General features: G+C 55.8%; 1 protein-coding gene across 4 annotated transcripts; it reads left to right on the top strand.

The window, feature by feature from the left end:
- Positions 1–1,846: 1,846 nt before the first annotated feature.
- On the top strand, positions 1,847–22,852 carry WDR5 (WD repeat domain 5). 4 transcript variants are annotated; one of them, XM_087418831.1, is made up of 16 exons: positions 1,847–1,949; positions 2,575–2,652; positions 3,953–4,008; positions 5,374–5,561; positions 6,328–6,436; positions 6,814–6,887; positions 7,539–7,628; positions 7,852–7,941; positions 8,161–8,244; positions 12,496–12,551; positions 16,456–16,502; positions 18,796–18,871; positions 19,775–19,808; positions 20,142–20,216; positions 21,004–21,091; positions 22,413–22,852. In XM_087418831.1, exons 4-16 carry the CDS (start codon positions 5,481–5,483, stop codon positions 22,511–22,513), a joined length of 1,005 nt encoding a protein of 334 aa, XP_087274957.1. In that variant the 5' UTR covers positions 1,847–1,949; positions 2,575–2,652; positions 3,953–4,008; positions 5,374–5,480; the 3' UTR covers positions 22,514–22,852. The 4 variants fall into 4 exon arrangements, with proteins under 4 accessions (XP_087274957.1, XP_087274956.1, XP_004423690.1 ...); XM_087418830.1 differs by lacking the exon at positions 3,953–4,008; XM_087418832.1 differs by lacking the exon at positions 1,847–1,949 and having other exon boundaries at positions 2,517–2,652.
- Positions 22,853–24,041: the final 1,189 nt, after the last annotated feature.

The raw sequence follows: 24,041 nt of genomic DNA, 5'->3' as shown, positions 1-24,041 counted from the left end.
TTTGGGAGGCATATAAAAGGATTTAAAACCTAGACAATAAAGCAAATCACCTGCTTTTGTTAAGTTGCTTTACCTGCTGTGTTATTCAGTTTCAGGATTTTAGCTATGACTGCAAGGGTGGGTTGCAAAAACACTCAACAGTTAGGGGATCTTCTCATTTTCACTGGAAGGCTCTGTCTCCTGTGAAGATGGAGGCGAAACCAATTTACCTGGGCACCTGGTTTGAGTTCTGCGTTCTGGGCTCAGGACCCTTATCCTGCTCCACCTGGAGGGTTGGAGGACTGGAAGTACTTTCGATTTGGGGCTGTGACCCGGGTGCACAGTTTGGGGGTGGCGCTAGGCTAGAGGGGGAGGCTGGTCTGGTAAACTCCGTCAGCAGAGTGTGGACCAGGGTGGGGATGGAGAGAAGTGGATGGCTATGAGAGCCATCTGAGAGGTGATGAGGGGTATCCATGATGGGCTCTGTTTCCGGCCCAGGCAGCCAGGCCGATGGAGATGCCCTTCTTCACCCTGAGCTGCCTTTGCGACTACCTTCGATAATCACCGCCTCATGCTCCAGGGCACCTGGCCCAAGGTGACTAGGCCTCCTGGGTACAGAGATCCACACGGAACCATGCCAGGGCCAGATGGAGCCTTTGCTGCCCCTGCTTCCTCCGTGGGGGGCTCCAGATAAGCCACCAGTCTTTGGCTCCTGCATCTGACAACCACACACCTCATGCACATTCTCTGGGCATTTCCATTTCAAACGCTCTGTCCTTCTGTTTGCACAGGTTCCTGTGTCGTATTTGGTGTTCCCATTTTTAATTGGGAAATAGGTTGCACGTAATTCTACCCACAGGCCTGGGTTGAGGCCATGGAGCTGCGGAGACCATCACCACTTCCCCAAGTGGGCAGCAGAAGTAGGGCAGCAGAGTGAGAATGCGCGAGACTTAGGGCCAGAACGGTGGCTCCAGGTTCTCCTCATGGCCCTGAGCCCTCCTCTCTGGCGTCCCCTTCCACATTTGTAACTGGAGGTGAGCCTACCTGTCTGTGACATCACCTTGCAGACAGCAGAGCAGCCTGCATGCAGTGACTGTTAGTATTGACTCTCCTTCTTGGGGGGCGCAGGAGAGAAGCAGGTGCGCCCCGCGGGCTCTCTGCGTGGAGGCGGGAAGAGCACCAACCAGGCAGCCGGCCCTGCGGGAGAGGTCGTGGGCGCAGTGCAGGGATTCTGAGCCTTTCGGAGCTCCGGTTCCTGGCTTCAAAGTAGAAGGTAAGGACCCCTGCGCAGAGGTGTCCGAGCATTAATTGAGATACTACGCGCCGAGCACGGCCAGGGCCGGCTAGACGCTCTGCACGCGTTAGCTGCCGCCCATCAGCGAGCGCCACAAGGAAGGAGGGACGCGATCCCGGACGTGCCCATCCCAGAAGAAAGGTTAGGGCCCCGTTGCCCCTCCAATCCCGCAGAGGAGCGGTGCTCCTCCCCGGAGGCGCCTCGCGGGGCGAGCTCGGGACGTGAACATGCGAGGGGCACGCTAGCCTTTCCTGTAGGTATCATCCTACTTCCGTTTTTAGAAAGTGCAGGACAAGAAGGGGACGCACCGGCCACCTTTGGCGTTCACGCTTTTAAGCAGGAAGCGCGCGCAGCACGCGGTCCCTTTAAGGCGTTGGGCCGGCCCGAGGCATTCTGCCCTTCGCCGCTCCCCGTAGCGCCCCTTCGAGAGGCTGGCTTTGTGCGCTCGCCCCGCCCCGACGCCGCCCCGCCCCTGGCGCACGCGCACTGCTGGCCCCGCGCCGCCCCGCTCCTGGCGCACGCGCACGCGCACTGCCCGCCCCGACGCCGCCCCGCCCCTGGCGCACGCGCACGCGCACTGCCGGCCCCGCGCCGCCTCGTCGAGCTAAGCCCGGCTCCCGCCCAGGCGGCGGCCGACGCGACGCCCGAGCGCCCGCCCCGCCCGGCGCGCCCGGAGGTAAGGGGCCGCCCGGCCGGTGGGCACGCTCGGGGCGCGGGGCGGGCCGGCGCCGCCGCACCCCACGCCGCCCCGCCGCCGCACGTGTTGGCGGGCCCGGCCTCGGCCCCGGGCTGGCTCCAGCCCTGGGCCCCGTGCGGGCGGACGGCCGCCCCGCCGCCGCCTCGCCTCGGGCGCCGCGCCCCCTCCTCCCGCCGGCCCCGGCCCCGCCCCTGCGGAGCCCGCCCGCACGCGCGGCCGCCCCCCGGCTGCCTCTCCCCGCGGTCGGTGACAAGCGCGAGGCCGGCACGGCGGCTCTGTCCTGCAGCCGGCGTGCCTCTCCGCTGTGCCTCCGCCGCTCCTCCGGGGAAGGACCCCAGGCCCCGGCCCCCCGTGCCTGCAGCCCTGACTGCCCCTCCTCTGCAGAGACGCCGCCACCCGACCTGCTGCCCACCCTCTGCCCGAGGCAGCCAGGCCCCCTCGCTCCTGGGGTCCCAGGACGGGGTCCCCGCGTGCCGGTCCGCTGTCACGAAGGGAGAGACCATCTCCTGTCTGGTCTGCTAGAGCCATTTTGGGGGAGGTGAAAGACTCCCTCTCTCCTTCCCTCCCTCCCTCCTAGCCATCTCACCCGGTTTCTGCCCCCCAGGTCCGTTCACCGAAGCTCTGGCAGGTGCTGTGGTCGACACTGCCTCTGAGGTTGGCCCGCCCCGCACAAGGCAGATAGGTAAGCTGGAACCGAAGCGTGTCTGCGTGTGCCAGAACCGAGGCAGGGAGAGCCGGGTTCCCCCACTCTCTGTGGGTCTAAGGGGCTGCCGCCTTTGAGGCACCAGTTACGTCCTATCTTCCCACACCTGTGGGCCCAGTCGCTGGGGGAGCCCAGGAATCTGCATTTTACAGGCAGTCTAGGAGAGCGTGCCAAGGTTTGGGAGGCTCGGCCTTAGGGTCAGGCTCACCTGGGAAAAAGCCTGTGGGTGTGAAGAGGTGGCAGGTAGCATGTGCTCGGGGGGCCGACTCCCTATGGCCTTTCCTGCAGCCTGATTGCGTTCATCATCTCCAGTTCTCTTTCGTAAGGAGCTGGTCCCTAACCAGCTTCCCAGTTGTCTCAAAACGATTGTTCTGGGGCCCGCCTGGTGGCGTAGCGGTTAAGTTGGCGGGTTCCGCTTTGGGGTCGCAGGGTTCGCCGGCTCGGATCCTGGGCCCAGTCCTCACTGCTCATCAAGCCATGCTGAGGTGGTGTCCCATGTAGAAGAGCTACTGGTCTCCAACTATGTTACACAACTATGTAGTGGAGCTTTGGGGAGAAAAAAGAAAAAAAGAGGAAGATTGGCAACAGATGTTAGCACTGGGCCAATCTTTCTCAAAGAAAGAGCAAGAAAAAAAGTATTAATAAAAAAGATTGTTCTACGGAATCATGAGTGTTTATGAAAAATGCCAAGCTCCCCCTTTCTTAAGTAGAAACTTGGGACATTGAGTTAATTGATTGTATTCTTAAAAGTCTGGCTGATTTTTTGCAAGTTAATGTTTGCTAGCCTGGGATTGGGCTTGAGCTGGGAGGGCTGGGCACCTTTCCTGTAGGACCACGGCTGTAGCCTCTGGTCCTCACCTTGGGGCAGCCAGTTGTTTGCGGGAGTCACACCCCACCTCCTGGTGGGTCTCAATTTTTATGCTAAAAGGAGCTGCACTGGGCCCCCTGAGCTGCCCTTTTCACCCCAGAGGAAGCCTCTTCTGTTCCCACTGGTGTTTGCTTGGTGCCTGTGGTCCACTCTTCTCCACCCTCCTTGCTGTGGCCGGGCTTCTTCACACTGTAGGTTCTGTGAAACAGACTTTCCAGCTTTCTGCCTTAGCTCCTCTCTCCCTCCGCTTGTGCAGCCTACGGAGGGGAAGGCAGCCCTTGGGTTAACTGGCACAGCCCAGTTGCATTAAAGATAATCACCAGTAGCTGGTGGTTACTGAGCCCCAGCTTTGTGCCGGCACTTCGTCCCTGGCAGGTTTCCCTGACCTGCCCCTCCGCTCCCCCACTTCAGGACTCGGGCTCTGGGTGCAGCGTGATCCGTCCCTGGGCCTGGAATCCTTGCTGCAGGTAACCAGCCGTGGCCGCACGTGTGCTCTGCACAGCTGTGTTGCATTGTGATTTCTCTTCCTTCCGCTTGGATGAAGACTTTGAGACATGCTCTTTTTTGATGGCTCCCATTTCGCCTTGGTGTGACGAGGAGCCTGTGCAAGCTTTCAGTGTTAAGCTCTGAGCCAGGATTCACAGTGTGTAAACTTGGTAGATTGATGGTAGTGTTGGCTTTCGGGAGTTGGATGGCCAGTGATATTTGCAAGAACAGTTTGGTGGCTCTCTTGAATAACGCTTTCCCTCGCTTCAGAATCACCCGGTGTGCTTCTATGAGATCTGTCCGAGGAATGCAACCTCTGTTCCTGTGACAGAGGAAACTGGTCACTTACTGTGCAGCTTTTGGGTCATTCCCACTGTCACGCTGAAACCCAAGTGAGCCACAGTCCCCTCTGCAGTGAGTCTTGCTTGCAGGGTATCCGTGGATACTTGAGGCTGCTTCTACAGAAGGCGAGCCTGTGGGGACTCCAGCAGGCAGGGCTGGCTCTGGTTTGGGCTCTGGTTTGTGCTTTTCGGCTGTGTCTTGTAAATGCCTCACCAGGGACAGAGAGAGAGCCCTTCGAGCTGTTGGCAGGGCTCTGGAAACAGCCTTGTGCCTGCAGCCTGTACATGGTGACAGTGAAGCCCCTAGGAGGTGTGGACCGCTGGGGCAAGCTCTTGTGTTTTCAGAGGTGGCTGTTAGCACTGTCGCATCTGAGGATGCATTTGAGGATTTGGATGAGTTCCCAAACTTCTGCCCTCTGAAGCTCAGTCTCCTGTAATTTGGCATGTTAGTTTCCTGACTAGAAGCCTTTGGTGGGTTTGTTTTTTTAATGGATCAAGGGGTCTTTTTTTTTTTTTTTTTAAAGATTTTATTTATTTATTTTTTCCCCCCCAAAGCCCCAGTAGATAGTTGTATGTCATAGCTGCACATCCTTCTAGTTGCTGTATGTGGGATGCGGCCTCAGCATGGCCGGAGAAGCGGTGCGCGCCCGGGATCCGAAGCCGGGCCGCCAGCATCGGAGGGCGCGCACTTAACCGCTAAGCCACAGGGCCGGCCCATCAAGGGCTCTTTGAAGAAAATGGCATATTGTTTGCTTGGAGTGTGCTGCACTCCTACCGACGTGTTGGTAGCAGAATAGGAAGCACCCTGGAAGGTGGGATCTTTGATCAAGATGATGGAAGAGTGGGGTCTCTTAGCGTCTGAACAGTCTTAGCGTGGAGTTAGGTTGCTAGGTTCCTCGGTTTGGAACAGGGTATCTGCTACAGGGCTCAATAAGGTGGGCAAGTGCTTTTTATTCTTTTTCCTGAAAATGAGTTTTTAAAACATGGCTTGTTTATTGGGCTCAGTCTCCCACTGTAGGTTCGATTAGCAGACGGCTCTTCCCACTGTGAGTCTTCCGCTCGGAGCTGTGAACTCCTCCGTCGGCGTCTCCTTGCCCGTGGACTTCAGAGCCATGGCAACGGAGGAGAAGAAGCCAGAGACCGAGGCTGCCAGAGCACAGCCCACCCCTTCGTCATCGGCCACGCAGAGCAAGGTGCGGTCCTGAGGCTCCTGGGGGCCTGCCAGGGGCACATAGCCTGGAAGATTCTTGGAAATACTGTTTCAGGCCCATAAGTCCATTCTCCTTCCTCAGTTAAACATTGCCAGTTTTTATTCCTTGACCACGTACCAAGCCAATGCTTATTATGTGCCGTGTCAGGGATTCTCAGACCCGTCCCCTGGGAAAGGGGCTTTATCAACACCATAGATCCTTAGTCCTGATTGTAAGAGTCTCTGTGGGGCCTGGAAAACTTCTCTTCCTAAGCACCCTCAGCCCCGCCCCACAGTTCTGATGCCCAGGTGGGTTTGTAGACCCTCCTGGAGACAACAGGAAGCAAACAGAGACCTTGACCAAGGGCGCAGGTTTGCTTTGGGGAGGCCGCCCTTGGGGCATGGGGTCGGGGCGCTGAACCAGGGCTGGCACTGGTGGGGATTCTCGGAGGTGGCCAGGTCAGGCGATGCTTCCAGTGTTGTTGGGGCGGGGCGATGCCCTGAGGGGCTCGGTGTTTCCAGCTGGGATGGTGGAGCCTTGACACTGAGGTGGTGGCTATGGAGAAGCAGCATTTTGAGAGGAAATAATGAGCTCACATTTAGACAAGTTCAGCGTGAAAGGTGGCTCCAGACCGAGTTCTAGTTGGCATCTGGAATAGGGATCTGGAGCCCACAAGACAGGCTGAGCTTTGAGTTAAATCCAAACTGCTAATCAGTTGAATTGGACAGTGGTGGTTACTTTTTGCTGACTGATACCGTCTTGTCAACAGCCTACACCGGTTAAACCAAACTATGCTCTAAAATTCACCCTGGCCGGCCACACGAAAGCTGTGTCCTCCGTGAAATTCAGCCCGAACGGGGAGTGGCTGGCAAGTTCATGTAGGTATCGCTGGGACCTCAGCTGCTACAAGAGGCAGTCTGCACTTCGACAGGAGCCGGGACGGTGCGGGGGGCTTGCTTTCTCACGCTGCCCCTGGGCCCTGGCAGCAGGTGGAGTGTCTGTTAGCATACGTGTCTGACTGGACAGAAGTCATGGCCTGTTGAAACTGCCCATTGCCACCCTGAAGTGACAGGGCCCTGGGGGAGAGGGGAGGGTCCTGCTGGCCGATGGCTGGGGACTGGCCGTTCCCTGTGTGACACGTGTTCAGGGTTCCTGAGTGATTCACACTGTCCCCAGGGCTCGTGTTGTGGGAAGGCCTGGATCTGGGACTCTGGATGGCTGGACAGCCTCAGTTCCTTGTACTTCTGTCTTTCAGCTGCAGATAAACTCATTAAAATTTGGGGAGCATACGATGGAAAATTTGAGAAGACCATATCTGGTCACAAGCTGGTAGGTTTCCACCCTGCACACTGAAGTTGACACTGGACATTGCAGCTCTAGTAACCCGGGAGGCAGGGCCCATCTCCAGGGCTGTCAGGTTAAGGTGTAAGTTTCCCTTCCTCCCCGAGTTTTTTTTTTTTTTTTGTGAGGAAGATCAGCCCTCAGCTTAACGTCTGCCAATCCTCCTCTTTTTGCTGAGGAAGACTGGCCTTGGGCTAACATCCATGCCCATCTTCCTCCACTTTATATGGGACGCCGCCACAGCATGGCTTGACAAGCGGTGCGTCGGTGCATGCCTGGGATCCAAACTGGCAAACTGTGGGCTGCCGCAGCGGAACGCGTGCACTTAACCGCTTGCGCCACTGGGCTGGCCTTACCCGAGTTTTTTGGTGGTTATTTGCCTCTTGTGTTTTAAGCAAACACTTTTGATCTCCAGGGACAAGTGTCTGCCCGACTGCGGGGCCTGGCAGAGCCACAGAGAACATGCTTTTCCTGTGGGGACCATTTGGCATGTCTTCTGTGTGGTCAGCACTGTTAGCTAGAGGATTTCGAGAATGGAATGACATGTGTGTTTATCTTCAGAGGATGTTGGGGGTTTGACCTTTGCTGGTTAATGTTATCTTGTCCCATCAAGGTGGTGACTTTGTGCTTTCTCCCTAGGGAATATCAGATGTGGCCTGGTCATCAGATTCTAACCTCCTTGTTTCTGCCTCAGATGATAAAACCCTAAAGATTTGGGATGTGAGCTCGGTAAGCCGCCCTGCGGGTCTCCCAGGGAAGCTCCTGTGGGTGCAGAAGGGGCACAGAGGATGAGATTGCTGAGCTTGGGGACCAGCCAGTCACTGGATGGCCTCACTGGTCATCAGATGTGCTTTGCGGCTGTTCTGGGTTAGGTGTCGATGGGTTTAGCCTGATGTGATCTTTGGGGAGGTCACCACTGGGAATGACTTGGTTTAACAGTACTTCGTTTTAGGGAAAGTGTCTGAAAACCCTAAAGGGACACAGTAATTACGTCTTCTGCTGTAACTTCAACCCCCAGTCCAACCTCATCGTCTCAGGCTCTGTAAGTGCGCCGGCTGCTCTTCTGGGTGGGAGTGACATGGGCGGGGTGCGTGGCCATCGCCTCTGACTCGGCAGCACCGTGGGGCGTGGTTGGTGAGCTTAGAGTCGTTCAGTGCTGTTCATGGAGAATCCTGGGGTGGTGGTGGTGGGTTTTGGGTTCCACAGGATCTGTCATCTCCTCTCTGTGTAGAATTGCTCTAATCTCTTCTTTTGTCTTCAGTTTGATGAAAGTGTAAGGATATGGGACGTGAAAACGGGGAAGTGCCTCAAGACTTTGCCTGCGCACTCGGATCCAGTCTCAGCTGTAAGTCCCCCGACCTGTAAAGGTGGCTGGTGTCCAGCCGAGTTCTTGATATTCATGCAACAGTATAGAGAGATGTTCAGAGATTGGGCACGGGGACCCCGAGAGAGATCGCACAGTCCTGTGCCCGTGGAAGGACAGGTGGGTGTGGTGCCCGGGGAGGCGTCCCCAGACTGAACCTTCAGGCTGGCCTCCCTGTCTGTCCTGGAGGAGGGAGCCGTGCGTAAGGAAGTGTGACCATGGCAGAGTGTGAGTCTGAGTGGTGTCACTGATTGGTGGGGTGGTGGGTGGAGGAGGTTGGAATGGCCCAGTCATGGGTGAAGTGGGACCCCAGGAGTGGGCTCCCCCTGTGGTCCACATCCTGCTTTTTTGCAGACGCCGCAAGTGTTAAAATCAGCATACAAGAGTTAAACTGCACACTGTCATCAATTGCTGCATTTAGAAAATGGCCAAAATATTCATTTCTTTGTTAGCAAAGAGCCTGAGGTGGTCTCTTAGCCAAGTGTGCCTTTTGAAAGCTGGGGGGAATTGTGTGTACAGTTTGTTGATGGTTACTGAGCAGACCGTCCTTGCACTGGCTGAAATCGTGCAGGTGAGCGATGGTAAGCATTGTCAGCCTTCGAAAGCCTTTTTGGTCCAGCTGAGACTGTACACAGAGCCCTGATACATAGAGGACTCGTAACGTGTGCTGGTTGAAGCAGGCTCGTGGAGCCCTGGCCCTTGGGCACGGCCCTCAGTGGCCCAGAGTCACTGCCTGTGCCTGGGGCTCGGAGGAGGGAGGTTTTCCCAGCGCCCCGCAGTGGTGTGCTCATAGGCCCCACCTGACCCCGTGCTGTCGCTCATCTGCCCTCTGGCGTGGAGTTACGCTCAGAGTAGGGCTAGCTTTCAAACAGGCTCGCAAATGAACACGTGTGAAGGGACGGCCGTGAGTCGAAAGAGTTCTGTCTGCGTTACAGTGGTCAGGATCGCTGGAGGTGGGATCTTAGAGTCTGTGTCTTACAAAAGTAACGTGTGCTCATTTGAAAAGAAAAAAAGGCAAGCACATGTTGCAAGCAGAAAATCAGAGTCTCCTGAGCTGCCACCCTGCGGGGTCAACTGCCGGCAGCCGGAGTCTCTCTGCCCTCTGGGGTGTTTGGTCTTTAAATACGTGTTCTCCAGGGGCCGGCCCCGTGGTGTAGCAGTTAAGTGCGTGTGCTCTGCTGCTGGCGGCCTGGGGTTCGGATCCCGGGCGTGCACCGATGCACTGCTTGTCAGGCCGTGCTGTGGCGGCGTCCCATATAAAGTGAAGAAAGATGGGCACGGATGTTAGCCCAGGGCCAATCTTCCCCAGCAGAAAAAGGGGGAGGATTGACATGGATGTTAGCTCAGGGCTGATCTTCCTCACAAAAAATAAATAAATAAATAAACTAATTCAGCAAGAGAAGAACATTATTAAAAAAGAAAAAATACATGTTCTCCAGCCTGCCTCCTCTATTTTAAGTCGCAGGGATGCTGCGCCAGCTACTGTTCTGCAGCTGTTTGTGGGGCGTCTTCTGTGTCAGTGCACACAGCGCCACCGTGACCCCAGGACCTCTGGCACTGGTGCCCCGTGTCGTGCTTGACGCTATTTGCCAGTCACCCTGATGGATGCTTGTCTCTAACTTTCACTTTTATCAAAAAGAATGGGAACATCTTCATTTGAACAGCCTTGCGTGCTTGTGTGACCGTTTCTGCAGGCTGCATTCTGGAGGGGAATGCTGTGTCAGTATGCACGTTGAGCTTTTTAATAGGTAGTCTTGGAGCTAGAAGCTTCAGGGTCTGTGAGTTCTGCTGGCCTCCTCCCATGCCTGTCTTTCCTCCCACTTGGGTCCAGCCACTGTCCTCTTCCTCCTGTATCAGCTTCTTAACTGGAGCCTCCCCTGTCCGTTTCATCCCGCACCCCTCGCTCCCTGGCCGCGGCCACTCGGCCTGTGGTTTTCCTAATGTTCACCCACTGCTTCCTGCCTCAGTGCTTTTGCCTGAGCTCATCTGGCCACCAGGTGTCACCTCTGCAGCGAGCTCTGAGTTCATCTGAGTGGAGACTCGGCACCCCCGTTAGGTTCTGTCTTGTTACCTGTTTGGTTTCTTCGTGGCACTTTATTTCTGGCTGTCTTTAGAATGTACTGTCTGGGCTGTGTTGCCTTTGTCACACCTCAGCATTGAGGTGTGAATGGAGAGACAGACTGCTGCATTTGCAGGGGTGATGCAGGGATGTGACTGGGAACAAAGGAGAGCACTGCGGTGTGCATTGCAGGTTGTCATGGCAGGTGCTGGGGACCTGTGTCAACTCATGGTCTTCTAGCATAGTGGCCTCGATGAAGGGATATAGTATTTTGCCAATTTAAAGAAAGGGATGAATGTGGTTAGGTCGACTGCTGTGAGTTATAGAGAAAATTGCTTTGAGAGGCTGACGAATACGTGGCTACAGATAAGTAGCTGGTGCTGCGAGAGCATCGTGTCAGTACAACTGGTAGGAACAGAACGAAGACCATTACAGCAGCCTCTCATGTGTCTGCTGGAGACTAGATCCTCGCGAGCCTCGCTGTCCAGCGTGGAGCCCACCAGCCACATGTGGCGGTCGAGCACTTGAGTGCAGCGAGCCCGGGCTGAGACAAGCTGGAAGTGTAAAATACGCTCTCAGGTTTCAGAGATTCAGTTCAACAAAAAAGAAAGTAAAATGTCTTGTTAATAACTTCTAATATTGATTACCTGTTGAAATAGTAGTTCAGACATGTTGAGTTAAATAAAATGTAAGTTCCACCTGTTACTTTTCTGCTGCAGCTACTAGAAAATTTGAAATCGCACACGTGGCTCGCAGGGCTCCTCGCGAGTCTAGAGCAGTGGTCCTCCGGCTGTGGGCCCTGGACCAGAGCGTCAGCGTCCGCCGGGGTGTGAGAAGTGCAGGTTCTTGGCGTCCGGCACGCAGTTTAACAAGCCCTCAGGGGCTTCTGGTACAGGTGGATTTGCCCCCGGGGTGTCCGGCAATGTCTGGTTGTCACAGATGCTACTGGCATCTCGTGAATCGAGGACGAGGGTGCTGCTACACAGGACAGCCTCATGGCAAAGAAGACCGTGACAGATGTCAGTAGTGCTGAGGTGGACACTGGTCTGGATGGCTGAGATACACAGACGGCCTCAGCCACATCCCTGAGCCATTAAACCAGGTGCTCCTTTGTGCGGCCCGGTTTCACGTGGGAGATGTATCACACGGAGCAGGAAACAAGACAGTTTCTAAAGGTGTTACCTGTCATGAACAGGCTTATCCTGGGTAAAACCTGCCCAGGACTCATTGTTATTTAACAATGATGGGAATCTAGGATGAACTCCAGCTCCTGCCATTGTGAGTCCTTTTATTCCCACTGAGACTTAGTTGGAAAAAACAAGAAGGAAAACCCAAAGACGAATCAGTTACAAGAAGGGGCTTGTCAGGTTGTAACTTCTTTTCCAGAAGGTGTATCTCGCCTTCCCCCGCAGAGGGCGGAGTTTGGCATTCGGATGCAATGAACAGTGGGGAAGTATCACAGGTCGGCTTCTGGGACCAGCAGCAAATTGGGGATCGCACCTATTCCGAGGCACCAGGTTTGGAGCAGCCTGGACCTCATTTCTGTCCCATCTGGAAAGCTCGAGCGGGCGCGAGCATTCCCGGTGATTAGTGGCCATGCGAACGGAGCGGTTCGGGGGCCGTCAGTGGGCAGGGACGTCTGAGTGAGGAGGCACCGGAGTTCATTCTTACAGTAGTTACTGAATAAGTGGGTTTCTCTCTCCTGATTTGTATTTCTTTGTTCATTTGATGTCAGGGGAAGAATTTTTAGCCACATTGCCCTGGGCAGGCTGCCTTCACAGCAGCAGCAGATCCACAGACAGGCTCCCAGAAGCCAGTGGGTCTCGGTTGGTTGGTTGTGTTTTCTTTTCAAGAAGGCATTTCATAGTGAGTGATTTAACTACTCAAGACGTGTTTCAAGGTTGGTTTCCTTTTTATGGTCCTGTCATCCATCATAAAATGAACTATTGCTTGAGACAACAGGTGAAAATGATCATTTTATCCACGTAGCTTGTGCAGGTTTATTAGAGTCTTCAGGAAATCAGCAGATGATGGCTCTGCTGTGTGCTCAGTATGCAGCAAGATGTGCTGCGCATCTTGTCCCGAGCGTTCGCGAATAGGCGGGCCACTCAGGTAAGAAGCAGTCTGTGTTGACGATGTAAAAGTAAGTTTCTTTCCTCCTCCTTCATTTTCAGGTTCATTTTAATCGTGATGGATCCTTGATAGTTTCCAGTAGCTACGATGGTCTCTGGTAAGTGAAAAGTTTGTACTGCATTTAGTCAGGAAATATTTACTAAAGGCCTCCTCTTGCGCTGTTTGGGCCTCTGGGGTTATAGCAGTGGGAAGAAGGGACAGAAGTCTCTACCCTCAAGAACTTACACTGTAGCAGGGGCTGCAGGCAGATGGACGGACACACAGTTCAACGTCAGGTGGTGAAAATGTTAGGAAGGAGGACAGAGCAGGCTAGGAGTTAGTGTGGCTGGGAGGCTGGGCTCCTGGCACAGGGAGGGCCCCCCAGGCAGGGCCCAGCAAGGCGCTTCTGTGCTGGACTTAGCTCCTTGCAGACATGGAAGTCCACAAGCTCTCTTCACAAGCTCGTGGGCGTTGGTGGTGCCGACACATGGGGATTCTCAGTGTATCAGCCTCGTGTCCCGTAGAGGAAATGTCAGAGTCCTGAGCAGGTGAATGGGGACAAATCCTGTCCTGGGGACGGTGAGGAGGAAGAGGGGATGTGGTCTCGTGCAGGACATCCAGTTTAGTCTAAGTGGATGACACTCATAGAGCCTGAGTTTGTACCGTAAGTGTTCAGGATTTGTTATGAGACGTAAGGGAAAATATGGAAGTAAACGTCTTAAGTTGAACTCAGCAGAGCCCACGATGGGGCACGTGTTGGGTTGTGTTTGGGTTTGGAGGTTGGCACCATGACCCATTCGGTTACTGGGGAGCGGAGGGTACGGTGGCCACTGGCTGAATTGATGACCCGAGAACTCCCCAATTACAAGGGAGAAAGCAAGCATGACTAGAAATTGGTCCGTATTTGGCAAAAATAACAAAAAAGGGGAAATAGAATAACATAGGTACTACGTGTAAAAATGCTATGGAAGAGATGAAACATACTGTCCTAGGTTTTATAGTACTGGCTGAATTGGCTGATACCCTTATTGAAGGCTGTCAGGTTTGGTTTAAAAACCCTTCTGGCTCTTGTTGTTTTCAAGAAACACACTTTAAACAAAGTGGTTAGGAAAGGTTTGACACAGAAGGATGGGCAGACGATGTTGGGCCATAACAAAGCAAAGAGCCATGTGAATAAGTGGGATTTGAAGACAGAGCAGTAACCAGGGAGAGAGTGACACTTAATGAACCGGGCAGATTTGATGAAAAAGACTGAGGATTAGAAACCTCTATGCACCAAGCAACATAGCAGCCCAAAGATACCAAGTAAAACTGGAAGTAGAAGGAGAACTAACATTTCCTGTGAGTGAGTCAATGTATTGCTTTTAGAGAAGTGACAGAAGAGGACTTGGGACTCAGCGGGTCTGGGTGGCACCCCAGGCTATGTGTTTGCTGCATACGGAGAGAGTGTTGTGTGTGCAGAGACTGGGTGTTCTCCTGGGAGCACAGGACAGTCTCAGAGTTGCTTGTGGGCTGGCTCTGAAAGCTTCCTAAAGAAATTAGAGAAAAAGCACACCAAATAAAGCAGGAGGAGGAAATTTATGAAGTTAAAAGATGGAGAAAGGAGAAAATAGTAGAGAAAATGAGGTGTATTTTTACTGAGGCCAGTAAAGGGGTTAGGCTTTATAAGCCCAAATGAGGAGGAAGAGCAAGAGCACCAAGATGAGGATGGAGAGGGTGGGCACCGCAGCTTCCGGGGCGGGTGAAGAGGAGGAGCAGCGCGTCTCCACTCGCAGGCGGGAGGGGTTCCCAGTTCCGGAGTGGACTGAGGACGGGGCTCGAGGGACCGGTCACCAGGGGAGGGACTGGAAAAGGTGACTGAAGGTCTAAAAATGATACCAGGCCGTATGATTTTCTACTGGAGTGCAGTTAAATAACAAACCCCTAAGGCTGTTGAAACTGTTCGACCACAGAACAAGATGGGAAGGAGCCCCTGATTCATTTTATGGGTCTGGTGTGACCTTCCCCCCAAGCTTGATGGCTAGTCCAGGTAGAAGACCACAGAGGAGACTTCACTCGTGAATAGTGAGATCACAGTTCCAGAGAAAACGTCAGCAAATGAGTCCAGCCGTGCGTCAGCAAATAGTGTTCCATGACCAAGTGGTTTACTGAGTAATGATAGGATTGTAATAACATGGAAAACATCAGGAAACCCATAATCTAATTACTTATATCGACAAGTTAAAGGCAGACATCTGTATAATTTGTTACCAGTAGAGGTCAGATAGGCACCTGATAAAATCAGCAGCCATTCCTAATAACTCTAGCAAAATGGGCCAACACTGTACACTGTTTACCAGAAACTTCATAACTTCTGTAATAAGTGGTGACACGCTAAAACCGCTTCTACTAAAATCGGGGGCAAAGCAACCTGTTGCCCCCGTTATTCAGTGTTGTTTGGAGTTTGCAGTTCACGTGGTAAGAAAACAAAAGTAATTATATGAAGACTGGTTAGAGATTTATCTCTTTGTAGATGATACATTTGTATGTTTTTGAAATTTAAAAACCACTGATATGTAGTTTGCAAATATCCAGTCATTTAGCTGTCATAACAGCCCTGTGCCGTGGGTGCTCCACTGTCGCCAACACATTTTCAGTTGGGACACCGAGGGAGGGATAAGCACTTGCCCTTGTCCCTCAGCCAGAAGTGACATCAGGCCCTGGAGTCTGGGCTCTGAACCCCGGGCCTGCTGGCCACAAAATGTGACTCAGTGTATGGTGATGTCAATGTTTGAAAATGGAGAGTTTTTCTCTATACCAGAGTTGCGGTTAAGGATGAGAAGAAAGTCCCCTATGTAACAGTGACAGAATGTTAGGGTACTTAGGACATGTTTAACAAGAGAGCAGCACCCCATAGAGAAAGTGGTAAAATGTAAGCGCAGGGACACAGCAGAGAGTGAAGGGGCGGCACGAGGCGCACGTCACGTGCTGGTGGTGGGGGTCAGTCATCGAGGCTGATACACTGTGGGCAGTTCCATTTAGAACCCCTCTGGGGCGTTTCTGCACCAGATAAAGTGCAACTCAAATTCATAGAGGATCATAATTGAGCTGTATGCCAGAGAACTAAGAAAAGGAGTAGTATGGAGGAGAGTTGCTATTTCTGGGTATTAACACCTGAGGTAAAGTCATTCTGCAGCACCCAGAGTGGAATTGTCTCGGGAAGAGCTGACGTGTAGGTGGGACGGGACGAGGTGCCGAGCCCCAGGGCCTGCAGTCCTCCCAGAGCGGGGAGCTGTCAGGGGCCGGAGAAGCTGTTCCCAGAGCAGACAGCAAAAGACCCGGCTCGGTAGTCAGGGAGTTCAGAATTCCTTGCATTGGCCAGTAGTAAGGGATCCTGTCCCGAGGAGGGACGCACAGGAACAGATGTGGACTGTGGGCGAGGGCGTTTGGAGAATCATCTGTCAATGTCTGTCATCCTCACGATTTGCACAGCCTTTGCCCCAGCGCCCCCACTGCTGGGGTCTTGGCTGTGGGAGGGTGGGCACTAGTCCACGGTGCATGTTCCAAAGTTCTCTTGCTACTGAACGAGAGGGGTGTCCAGAAAACTGCATATGATACTGTATTTTTATGAAGAACACACCCTCTCCCGAGTGACCGCACGCTTAGAATGCTTGTGTGCACGTGGAGGGACCTGCAGGGGGATAGGTGAGGCAGTTGGCGCCCTCCCCCGTGGCCGAGAGGGCAGAGGGGCGAGTCGTGTCTCCGGTCCTGTTCCACCTCACCTGTGTGGGGGACGTGTTCCTTGTGGGAGAGGAGCTGAAGTGTGCCCCGTGTGTGTGTGTGCAGCGTGTGTGCGTGTGCACGGTGCCCATGCTGGTCCCCGGAAGGTAAGAGAATAGCTGTTGAATGAACGAGTGAAGCGTAACAGTTAAAAGAAATGGGGAAAGGCGCATCAGTCCGGGAACTTACCCTCAGAACCGTAGGACACGCCGAGGCCCCGGCAGTGACTTGCTGTTCACCCTTCTCTCGTGTCTGCCTTGCAGTCGGATCTGGGACACGGCCTCGGGCCAGTGCTTGAAGACGCTCATCGGTGAGTGCCGGCTCTCGCTTCCGGGGTGGATGTTTCCTCCGAGTGACAGTCGCTCATCAGCTGTGGAGGCTTTTCCTGTGCTCTTTCCTGCCCTCCATCTTCTGTGGTTTCCTGGACGCCTCCCTTTCCCCACTGTCCTAGATCTGCTCCCTGTGGGAGGAACCCTCCTCTCCTGACCGTTTCCGTCGGGGAGGGCGGTTCTGGGCAAGGGTGTAATGGAGTGGGAAGGTCTTAGCACGGCCTGGGCAGGCAGGCGGTGCTGTGGGCTTGGTGAATGTGTGGCCGGAGGGTGGGTGATGGGCCCCTGCAGGGCCTTGGACCTGGGCAGGCGATGGGGAGGGAGGGAGCCCTGGAGGGTTTTAATCTGGGAGTGTGACTACTTGAGAGGGCTGCTCACCTCCAGTCAGCCTGGAAGGTCTTCGTAGCTTTAGGTTGAATGTAGGGTGGGGTAGGCTGTCGCCTCCTGGGTTATGTCCGGGTCTGTGCCGTGAAGAGGGAGTGAGGGGGCGCTGTGGGCAGGAGGTGGCCCACCCGGGGAGGTGTCGCCTCCTTCCCCAGCTGTCACGAGAGCAAATGTGGCTGCACGATTAACAGAACACCACAGGCTGGGGGCTTCCTCTGCAGAAACGCATTCTCTCAGGGTCTGGAGGCCGGGTGTCTGAGCTCAGGGTGCCGGCAGGCTGGTTTCTCCGAGGCGTCTCCTTGGCCCTCTCACTGTGTCCCCACGTGGCCGTTCCTCTGCGTGCACCCCGGCATCTGCATCTCCTCTTAGACCACACCGGCCACGTGGATTGGGGCCCCGTAACGGCCTCATTTTAACTTAATCCCCCTCTAAAGGCCCCATCTCCAGACAGAGCCTCGGTCCGAGCTGCTGGGGTTAGGACTTCAATGTGAGGATTTGAGGGGCACGCAGGTCAGCCCTTCACAGTGGCCTTTGTGGTTTTCTTGCTTTACGAGGCCGCCCTTTGAGGCGCATCCTTACCTGCGACCGTGACACTGCAGTGTGTCTGTCGCAGCAGCGTCTCTCCCCAGAGGCCTGGTGCAGCTGCCTCTGCCAGTGGGAAAGTGTCACTTGTGCCAACACTGCCACCCGGCAGCTGGGCGGGAAACTGAGGCCCCGAGAGGTTGATTAGCGGGCCCAAGGCCGGCAGCAAGCATGCACTGGGGCCAGGATTGAGCAGCATCGGGAAGAAAGGGGCGGTGGCTAGCGGTGTTCCCGTCCCTTTCTAGTTTCAGTTCTAGGGAGTTAGAACTTTCTGGACCAGGAGACGGGTCCCAGGGATGCGTTGCTGACGGGGCTGGGTTAGAACTGTCAGCACTACCTCACCTCGTTCGTGTTCCATGGCTTGCCTTCCTGGTGTGGCCCCTGTGACCTGAGGGGGCCCTGTGCGGCCTCACGCCTTCTCATGTGCCTTTGCAGTGTCTGGGACCAGTTGGAGGGAGCGGAGGCCCCCGGTGCACGGTGGCCAGGCCCGGGTCCCCCGAGGTGGTAATGCGGGGTGCTGCTCTCCCCCGGTGCTCGGGACACACCAGCCACGCCCGGCTCCCACACGGGGTGCACTCCTGCCAGCCTCTCCTCACCCAGGCCAGGGAAGCGCTCCTCCCGATGTGAGCCTTCTAGGACTGTCCCGTAGCGTGAAGGCTGACCTCTGGGCTTGCCCGCTCCTTTTCAGCCCTGTGAGAAGGGTGACTCTTTACCCTGTGACAGCAGCTCTTAATCACACTCCAGGGCCGCCCGGGGTGAACGTTTAGACCTGGAATATCAGAAGCAAGGATGGGGGTGCAATCTCATCAGGGTTGTTTCTAGAGAGAGGTTACAAATCTTTTGCCCTAACTATGTAACAGGAAAACATGACATTATTCACCCGAGTTATTTTTCCTTAGGGGTGGTAGTTTCTTAGTATAGCTGGGTATTTGCAAACTTTGTTTCATGTGAGGAAGTCAATCCTGAGTCTTCTCACGATACCGTGCTGGCGGGAGGCCAGGCAGCCTGAGTTTGATTCGCCACAGGCCCCTTGCTCCTGAAGCCCTTGTGTCATGGGAGGGGGGTCGCTGGGCCCCCGTCAAGGGCCCGCGGAGCCGTGGGACGGAGGAGCATCGAGGAGAACCAGCTCTCGTGACGGGCTCTCGCGACGGGTGAAGGGAGGCGTGGCTGGCTCCTTGGGGACTCCATCTGAGGGTGGTCGTGTTGGCATGGGTGGAGGTGGCGTCACTCGGACAGTCCGTTCCCGTTTCCCTCCCTGGGCAGAGGCCCAGCACCCTGTGTGTCAGCCCGCCTCTGCTTTCAATGCAGATGATGACAACCCTCCCGTGTCCTTTGTGAAGTTCTCTCCGAATGGCAAGTACATCCTGGCCGCCACCTTGGACAAGTAAGCCCTCCTGCGTCCCCGTGGGGGGCGTGCCGCCTCACTGAGCTGCCAGGGACGCCCATTTCCTACCTGTTTGAAATTTCTTAAAAGATGTTTAAGCCCAGTACGTGATTCAGGATCCTGCTGGGTTTAGGCTTCTGGAATATGGATGCCATTCTGGAAGGGAGGGCCCTCATCTTTGCTGGGGCCAAATCTTGGGTCCAAAGAAGGATTTGGGGTCTCGCTTTCTCCATGGTGACTGTGTGGCCAGGCAGCCCCTTCTCCCAGCCCTTCTGTCTGAAGGAATGGGAGGGACAGGTGGCCTCGGAGGTGCTTTCTGGTTCTGCCCTGGGCACCTTGACTCCCCCTGCAAACTTTGGAGCAGAGTTCACGGTAACTCAGACTGTGGCCCTCCTCCGGGAGGTGGGTGAGCTCTGCTTCATGTGCACACTGCATGCAGCCCTTTGGAGGGGCCATGCTTTCGCCCCAAGCTCGTCGGAGGGCTGCGTGGTCTGCACTTTCCTCATCAGCCCCTCGTGGGAGGAGAGAATTCCTGCCCGAGAAGGAGGAAGGAGTGTTGCTGCTGAGATCTGTTCTAGATGTTTCTGGAACGGAGACTTCCCACGTTCCTTTCTAGTGGGAATGAGATGACCACTACTGATTTAGGGAACACCCAGCAGCTTCCTTTAAGAGAGTCTGTTCTTGAACCACCAAAAATTTGGGGTTCTCATGCTGTGCCCTTGGATGTCCTCAAATCACTGACTCTGTGCCCCACCCTGTGCTGGGCACCCGCGCTTGGAGAGCGTTAGAGAGTCCCGGCTCCCTGGCTTTGCTCCAGACGTGGCTGCAGCAGAGTGGGGTGCACGGTGACAGCAGACACGCCTCCTGGAGATGTAGTTGACTTGCCCTTTCTCTGCCTTCCAGCACGCTGAAGCTCTGGGACTACAGCAAGGGGAAGGTGAGCATGGGGAGACGGGCTGGCTCGGGCTGGGTTGTGCGAAGCTCCTGGGTGTTTGGTGGCCGCGGAGCTGAGCCAGGAGCCGAGGCAAGAGGGAACGCAGAAAGCCATCTTCATTGAGTTGGTTTGGTGCAAGTTTCTGGAAGACAGGTTTTTGCAGATCGCCAGCCTGCAAGGTAAAGCTTGAGCACCCGGGTTTTGTGCTGTAGGCACTGAGTGCTCACAGACCTGAGTGTAATCGGCTGTCAGACGCCTGCACTCAGCGCTTGGGGATCATCCGGGATGCAGGGAAGTCGTGACTCTGTGAACAGGGCTGTTCCCTTGTCTTTTCAGTGCCTGAAGACGTATACCGGCCACAAGAACGAGAAATACTGCATATTTGCAAACTTCTCTGTGACTGGTGGGAAGGTGAGTTTCCTCCCAGCTTCTCCCCCGAGAGGGGACACCCGCTCCAGGTGGCTTTATGCCTAGATATGCGTTTCTGTGCCCACAAAATGAGTAGGAGTTTTCTGTTTTTTAACCAGAATGAAGTCACATCACGCAAAGTATTGGTGACTCTCACTCTGTTCTGAGATGTCTATTCACGTCTGCTTCTGACCCCCCCAATCCCTTATGGGAGGCAGAGGAGTCTGTGGTGGGGTGTGATGGCGGATCAGCTGATCCTTCCTTTAAGTCAGGCCGGCACAGCCTTGCCCTGAGGGACTGGCTCGCTCAGAAGCTGTGCTTCCTGGGTTGTGGTCCTCCGAGGCCGTTCCAGCCCAAGGGTGAGGGGAACGCGACCCCCACACCCCTCCCCACCGTGGAACTTCACTCAGGCGTCTTAGCCGCTCGGTCCAGGTGGGGTGTGACGAGTAGATGATGACACTCAGCCGAAATGCAAGTGACACAAAAACTTAGAAAATGGTAATTTAGGATGACATTTTACATCCCAGAAGCCTCTGCATGATGTACGTGGCCTCTGGGGTTTCTCTCTGAGTGTGGTGAGCCGGGAGGGCAGAGCCGGCCTTCCGTGGGGAAGATGAATCGGGCCATCCTGGAGAGGAGTGGAAGCTTAGTGTGTTCATTTCAACACAGCAGCTCCCAGGAGGGCGGGTGTCAGTTTAGGGGGAATTGTAAGGTAATTCCATCCGTTCCACACAAACCAGCTCTGACCTGGCTTTTCTGCCCCTCGTCTCCCCTTCTCGTCGGTTCCTAGTGGATCGTGTCTGGCTCGGAAGATAACCTGGTGTACATCTGGAACCTCCAGACGAAGGAGATCGTACAGAAGCTGCAGGGCCACACAGGTGAGCTTGGGGGTCCCACAGGTCGCGTGCCGCTGGCTCACAGTGAGTTTCTGGAAGAACACAAGCGAACAGTGTGTCGTTGTTTGGCACCTGCTTCTGCTGCTGCTTCCTCGGCCTGCTGGCGGCCCAAGGGGGATGCTGCCGGGTGCGAGTGGCTGGCGAGCGGTTGTCTGAGCACCCAGCTGGCCAGGCCGGGTTGTGGCCTTAACCTCTTCTAGTGCAGGGAGGGGGACACCCGCTGTCCCTTCGAGAGGCTCTGGCTCCTCTCGGGCTCAGACCTCCTGTCTCCAGGCAGGCCCGGCTCCTCGCTGCCTCTCAGCTCTGAGGGGTGCCCTGGCCCATCCCTCCACACCCGGGGGCCTCCCACCCCTGCCCCGCGCTATCCTCAGAGGCTGCTCCTCTTCCCCACTGCCCTGCACTCTCCTGGAGTCAGTGGAGCCGTGTGAGAAAGCAGCTCCAGCCACAGTGGGAACGTGGCTCTACCGGGAGGTCAGCACCGACCTCAGCCCCCGTGGTTCTGCTCCTTCCCCCCACCTGGCTTCCTGCCCCGAGAAGGCAGCCCTGGGCTTTGCTTGCTTCTGGTCCTCCACTGTGTGGGCGGGACCCTCAGTGCTTATCTGAAGCCACACAGGGAGGAGGCAAAGTTCTGGGCTTCAGTTTATTTAAAAGCTATAAATGCATGAATCTGGCTGACCCCAGATGCCAGCTCCTGAGATCTGAGTCCCTGCCTGGGGGTGGACTTGCCTCATGGTGACAGACTCAGCCCCTCGGAGCGTTCTCGGGCCGGGCAGCGGTGGGAGGCAGTGGGAGCAGTCGGCTCTGGGTCCAGGTAAGGCTCTGGATTGTTGACGCAGTGAGACTGACTGCCACTGACCCCATGGGTGCGGCCTCTGCACCAGGCAGTGCTGAGATCCTCCCTGGGGACCGCCATTCCCCAGCCACTGTGGCCCCGTGCTGGGCCAGCCTCCACGGAGCCCCCACCGCTGCCCTGCGAGGGCGTGTCACTGTCCCCTGTGCGGACATCCTGATGCTCTCAGAGCAGCCTCCCAGCCCAGGCTGGATGCTCACCATCACGTCAGCCAGCTGTCCTGTTCCGTGTCCCCGGGGCTCCGTGTGCCACACAGATGGTGGGCAGTGCAGGGCTTGCTGCTGTTAGGAGCCCTGGACCCGTGCTGTGGTGAACGGCCGTGAGTGTGGGTGTCAGCAGCCGGGCGAGGCCCCGACCTCCCTCCAGGCCCGTGGGCCCTGTGCTGGGAGCGGGGCCCTGGATTGCGGTGCAGGTCCCTGACCAGGGAGGGAACATTCTTGGCTGTGTTTGCAGATGTTGTGATCTCCACGGCGTGCCACCCGACGGAGAACATTATCGCCTCAGCCGCGCTGGAGAACGACAAGACGATTAAGCTCTGGAAGAGCGACTGCTAGGCCGCCAGCGAGCCGTGGAGGGACTGTCGGGAGGTTGATGCGGATTGGCAGGAGTGAGGTGTCCAGAGGGCTTCCCCCCAGTCTGGCCTGGGGATCGGGGAGGGGCCTGGATTTGAGCCGCCTCTGAAGACGATTTGGCTGAGGGGGGGGTGTCTACCACCAGAAAGTTCTAGAAGTTGCTGGTGACGTTTCTTGCCGATTCCTCTCACACTGTCTGGAGAAGAGTTCCTAGTCTGTATTGTGTTCCAAGTCAACAAAAGTTTTTAATTTTTTATTACAAAGGGTGAAGTTCAATTTTTCATGAGTTGTGTTTTTTTCCAGTAAACGTTCTGTACCTTTTATGCTGTTTTATTACCCAGCGCAAGCGCGGTAACCAGTGGCCACACGGCCTCTCCCACTGGCCTCTGCGGGTCGGCCCCTTGTCTGCCCCATAGATGCTCTGGCGACGTGGCTCTCACCGTCTCCGATTCCCGTCTGTAGTAACTCCTGGTGTGTTTGAGTGTATCTGGAAAATGCGGACACTGTCAGGTTATTTCTGGGTAAAAAGCCTCTCGTGTCTGGCAGTCCGCAGTCCCTATGCTGGCGGCGTGGTGATTGCCCGGCAGTCCCCGTCTGCCTCACGTGTCTGCATGGCAGCACCGCGGGCTGTCCTGAAGGTAGGATTTGGTGCACGGTTGTGGCCACTGGGTGCTCGTGTGAAGCTTGTCTCAACTCGGCTTCTTTGTGAAAAGTCGCACAATTGGCAGAAGGTTGAAAGGATCTTTCTCAAAAGACGGATGCTGGGAATGATGACCCATTTCCCTCCTCATCCCCTAGAGGCTGGGAACCCCGAGGCCTAGACCCTCGTCGGTTAATAGTGTGTCATGGCGGGGGCGGGGAGTGACCTCCTGGGAGGAGCTGGAAGTTCTTATTGAAAAGGAGCTGGCAACCCTAAAATGTCCTTCGGGACGTTGCAGATGGCTGTCTCCCGTCCCTGTGAAGGCAGGGGTGAAGGAGACCTGGTGCCTCGGTTCAGGCCTGGGCTCTGGTCTGAGGGGCACAGGCTGGTGCCCGTCCCCCGTTGCCGACCTCAGGACTGGCAGGCTTCTTGGAGTCTTTGGTGGGCCTGGGAGTCGGCCCCTCAGGGAGGCGGGTGTCATCCCCCAGCCTTGCCTGCCCGGCAGCCTCTGCCTGCTGGCACGGGAGCCTCTGCAGCGTCATGGCTTCTTGTGGGTGTGGGGGGGCTAGAACTGGCAAGTACCCTTGTTTTGTAGCTGCTCCCAGGCCTGGGGGACCCCTCAGCGGCTCCAAGACCTCTGCTGTGGAGGCGTGTCCCGTGCTTGGGGCTGGGTGGCCGTGGCCACTGTGGGCCGCTCCTCGGGCTTTGGGTTTGCAGGTGGCACGCGTCTCTAGTCTGAGGTGCAGCCTGGCGCTCAGCCACGCTGCCTTTCCTGAGGCCTGGGCTCCCTGGGTCTGGGGGATCTGGACAGTGCCGAGCCAGTGGGTAAAGCCTGTGGGGCCTTCGGGTGGACAGGCCCCCGGGAGGAAC

The sequence above is a fragment of the Ceratotherium simum genome, chromosome 29 (assembly GCF_057802395.1).
Source record: "Ceratotherium simum simum isolate JZ-2026a chromosome 29, ASM5780239v1, whole genome shotgun sequence".
In the NCBI taxonomy this organism is placed as follows: domain Eukaryota; kingdom Metazoa; phylum Chordata; class Mammalia; order Perissodactyla; family Rhinocerotidae; genus Ceratotherium; species Ceratotherium simum.
This window is presented reverse-complemented; position numbering and strand designations above follow the sequence as displayed.

Coding starts and splice junctions, on each gene's coding strand:
- WDR5 (XM_087418830.1), top strand. CDS start 5,481: ATGGCAACGGAGGAGAAGAAGCCAGAGACCGAGGCTGCCAGAGCACAG. Junction 8,245..12,495: donor ACTCGGATCCAGTCTCAGCT/GTAAGTCCCCCG, acceptor CTTCATTTTCAG/GTTCATTTTAATCGTGATGG. Junction 18,872..19,774: donor CTGGCCGCCACCTTGGACAA/GTAAGCCCTCCT, acceptor TCTGCCTTCCAG/CACGCTGAAGCTCTGGGACT.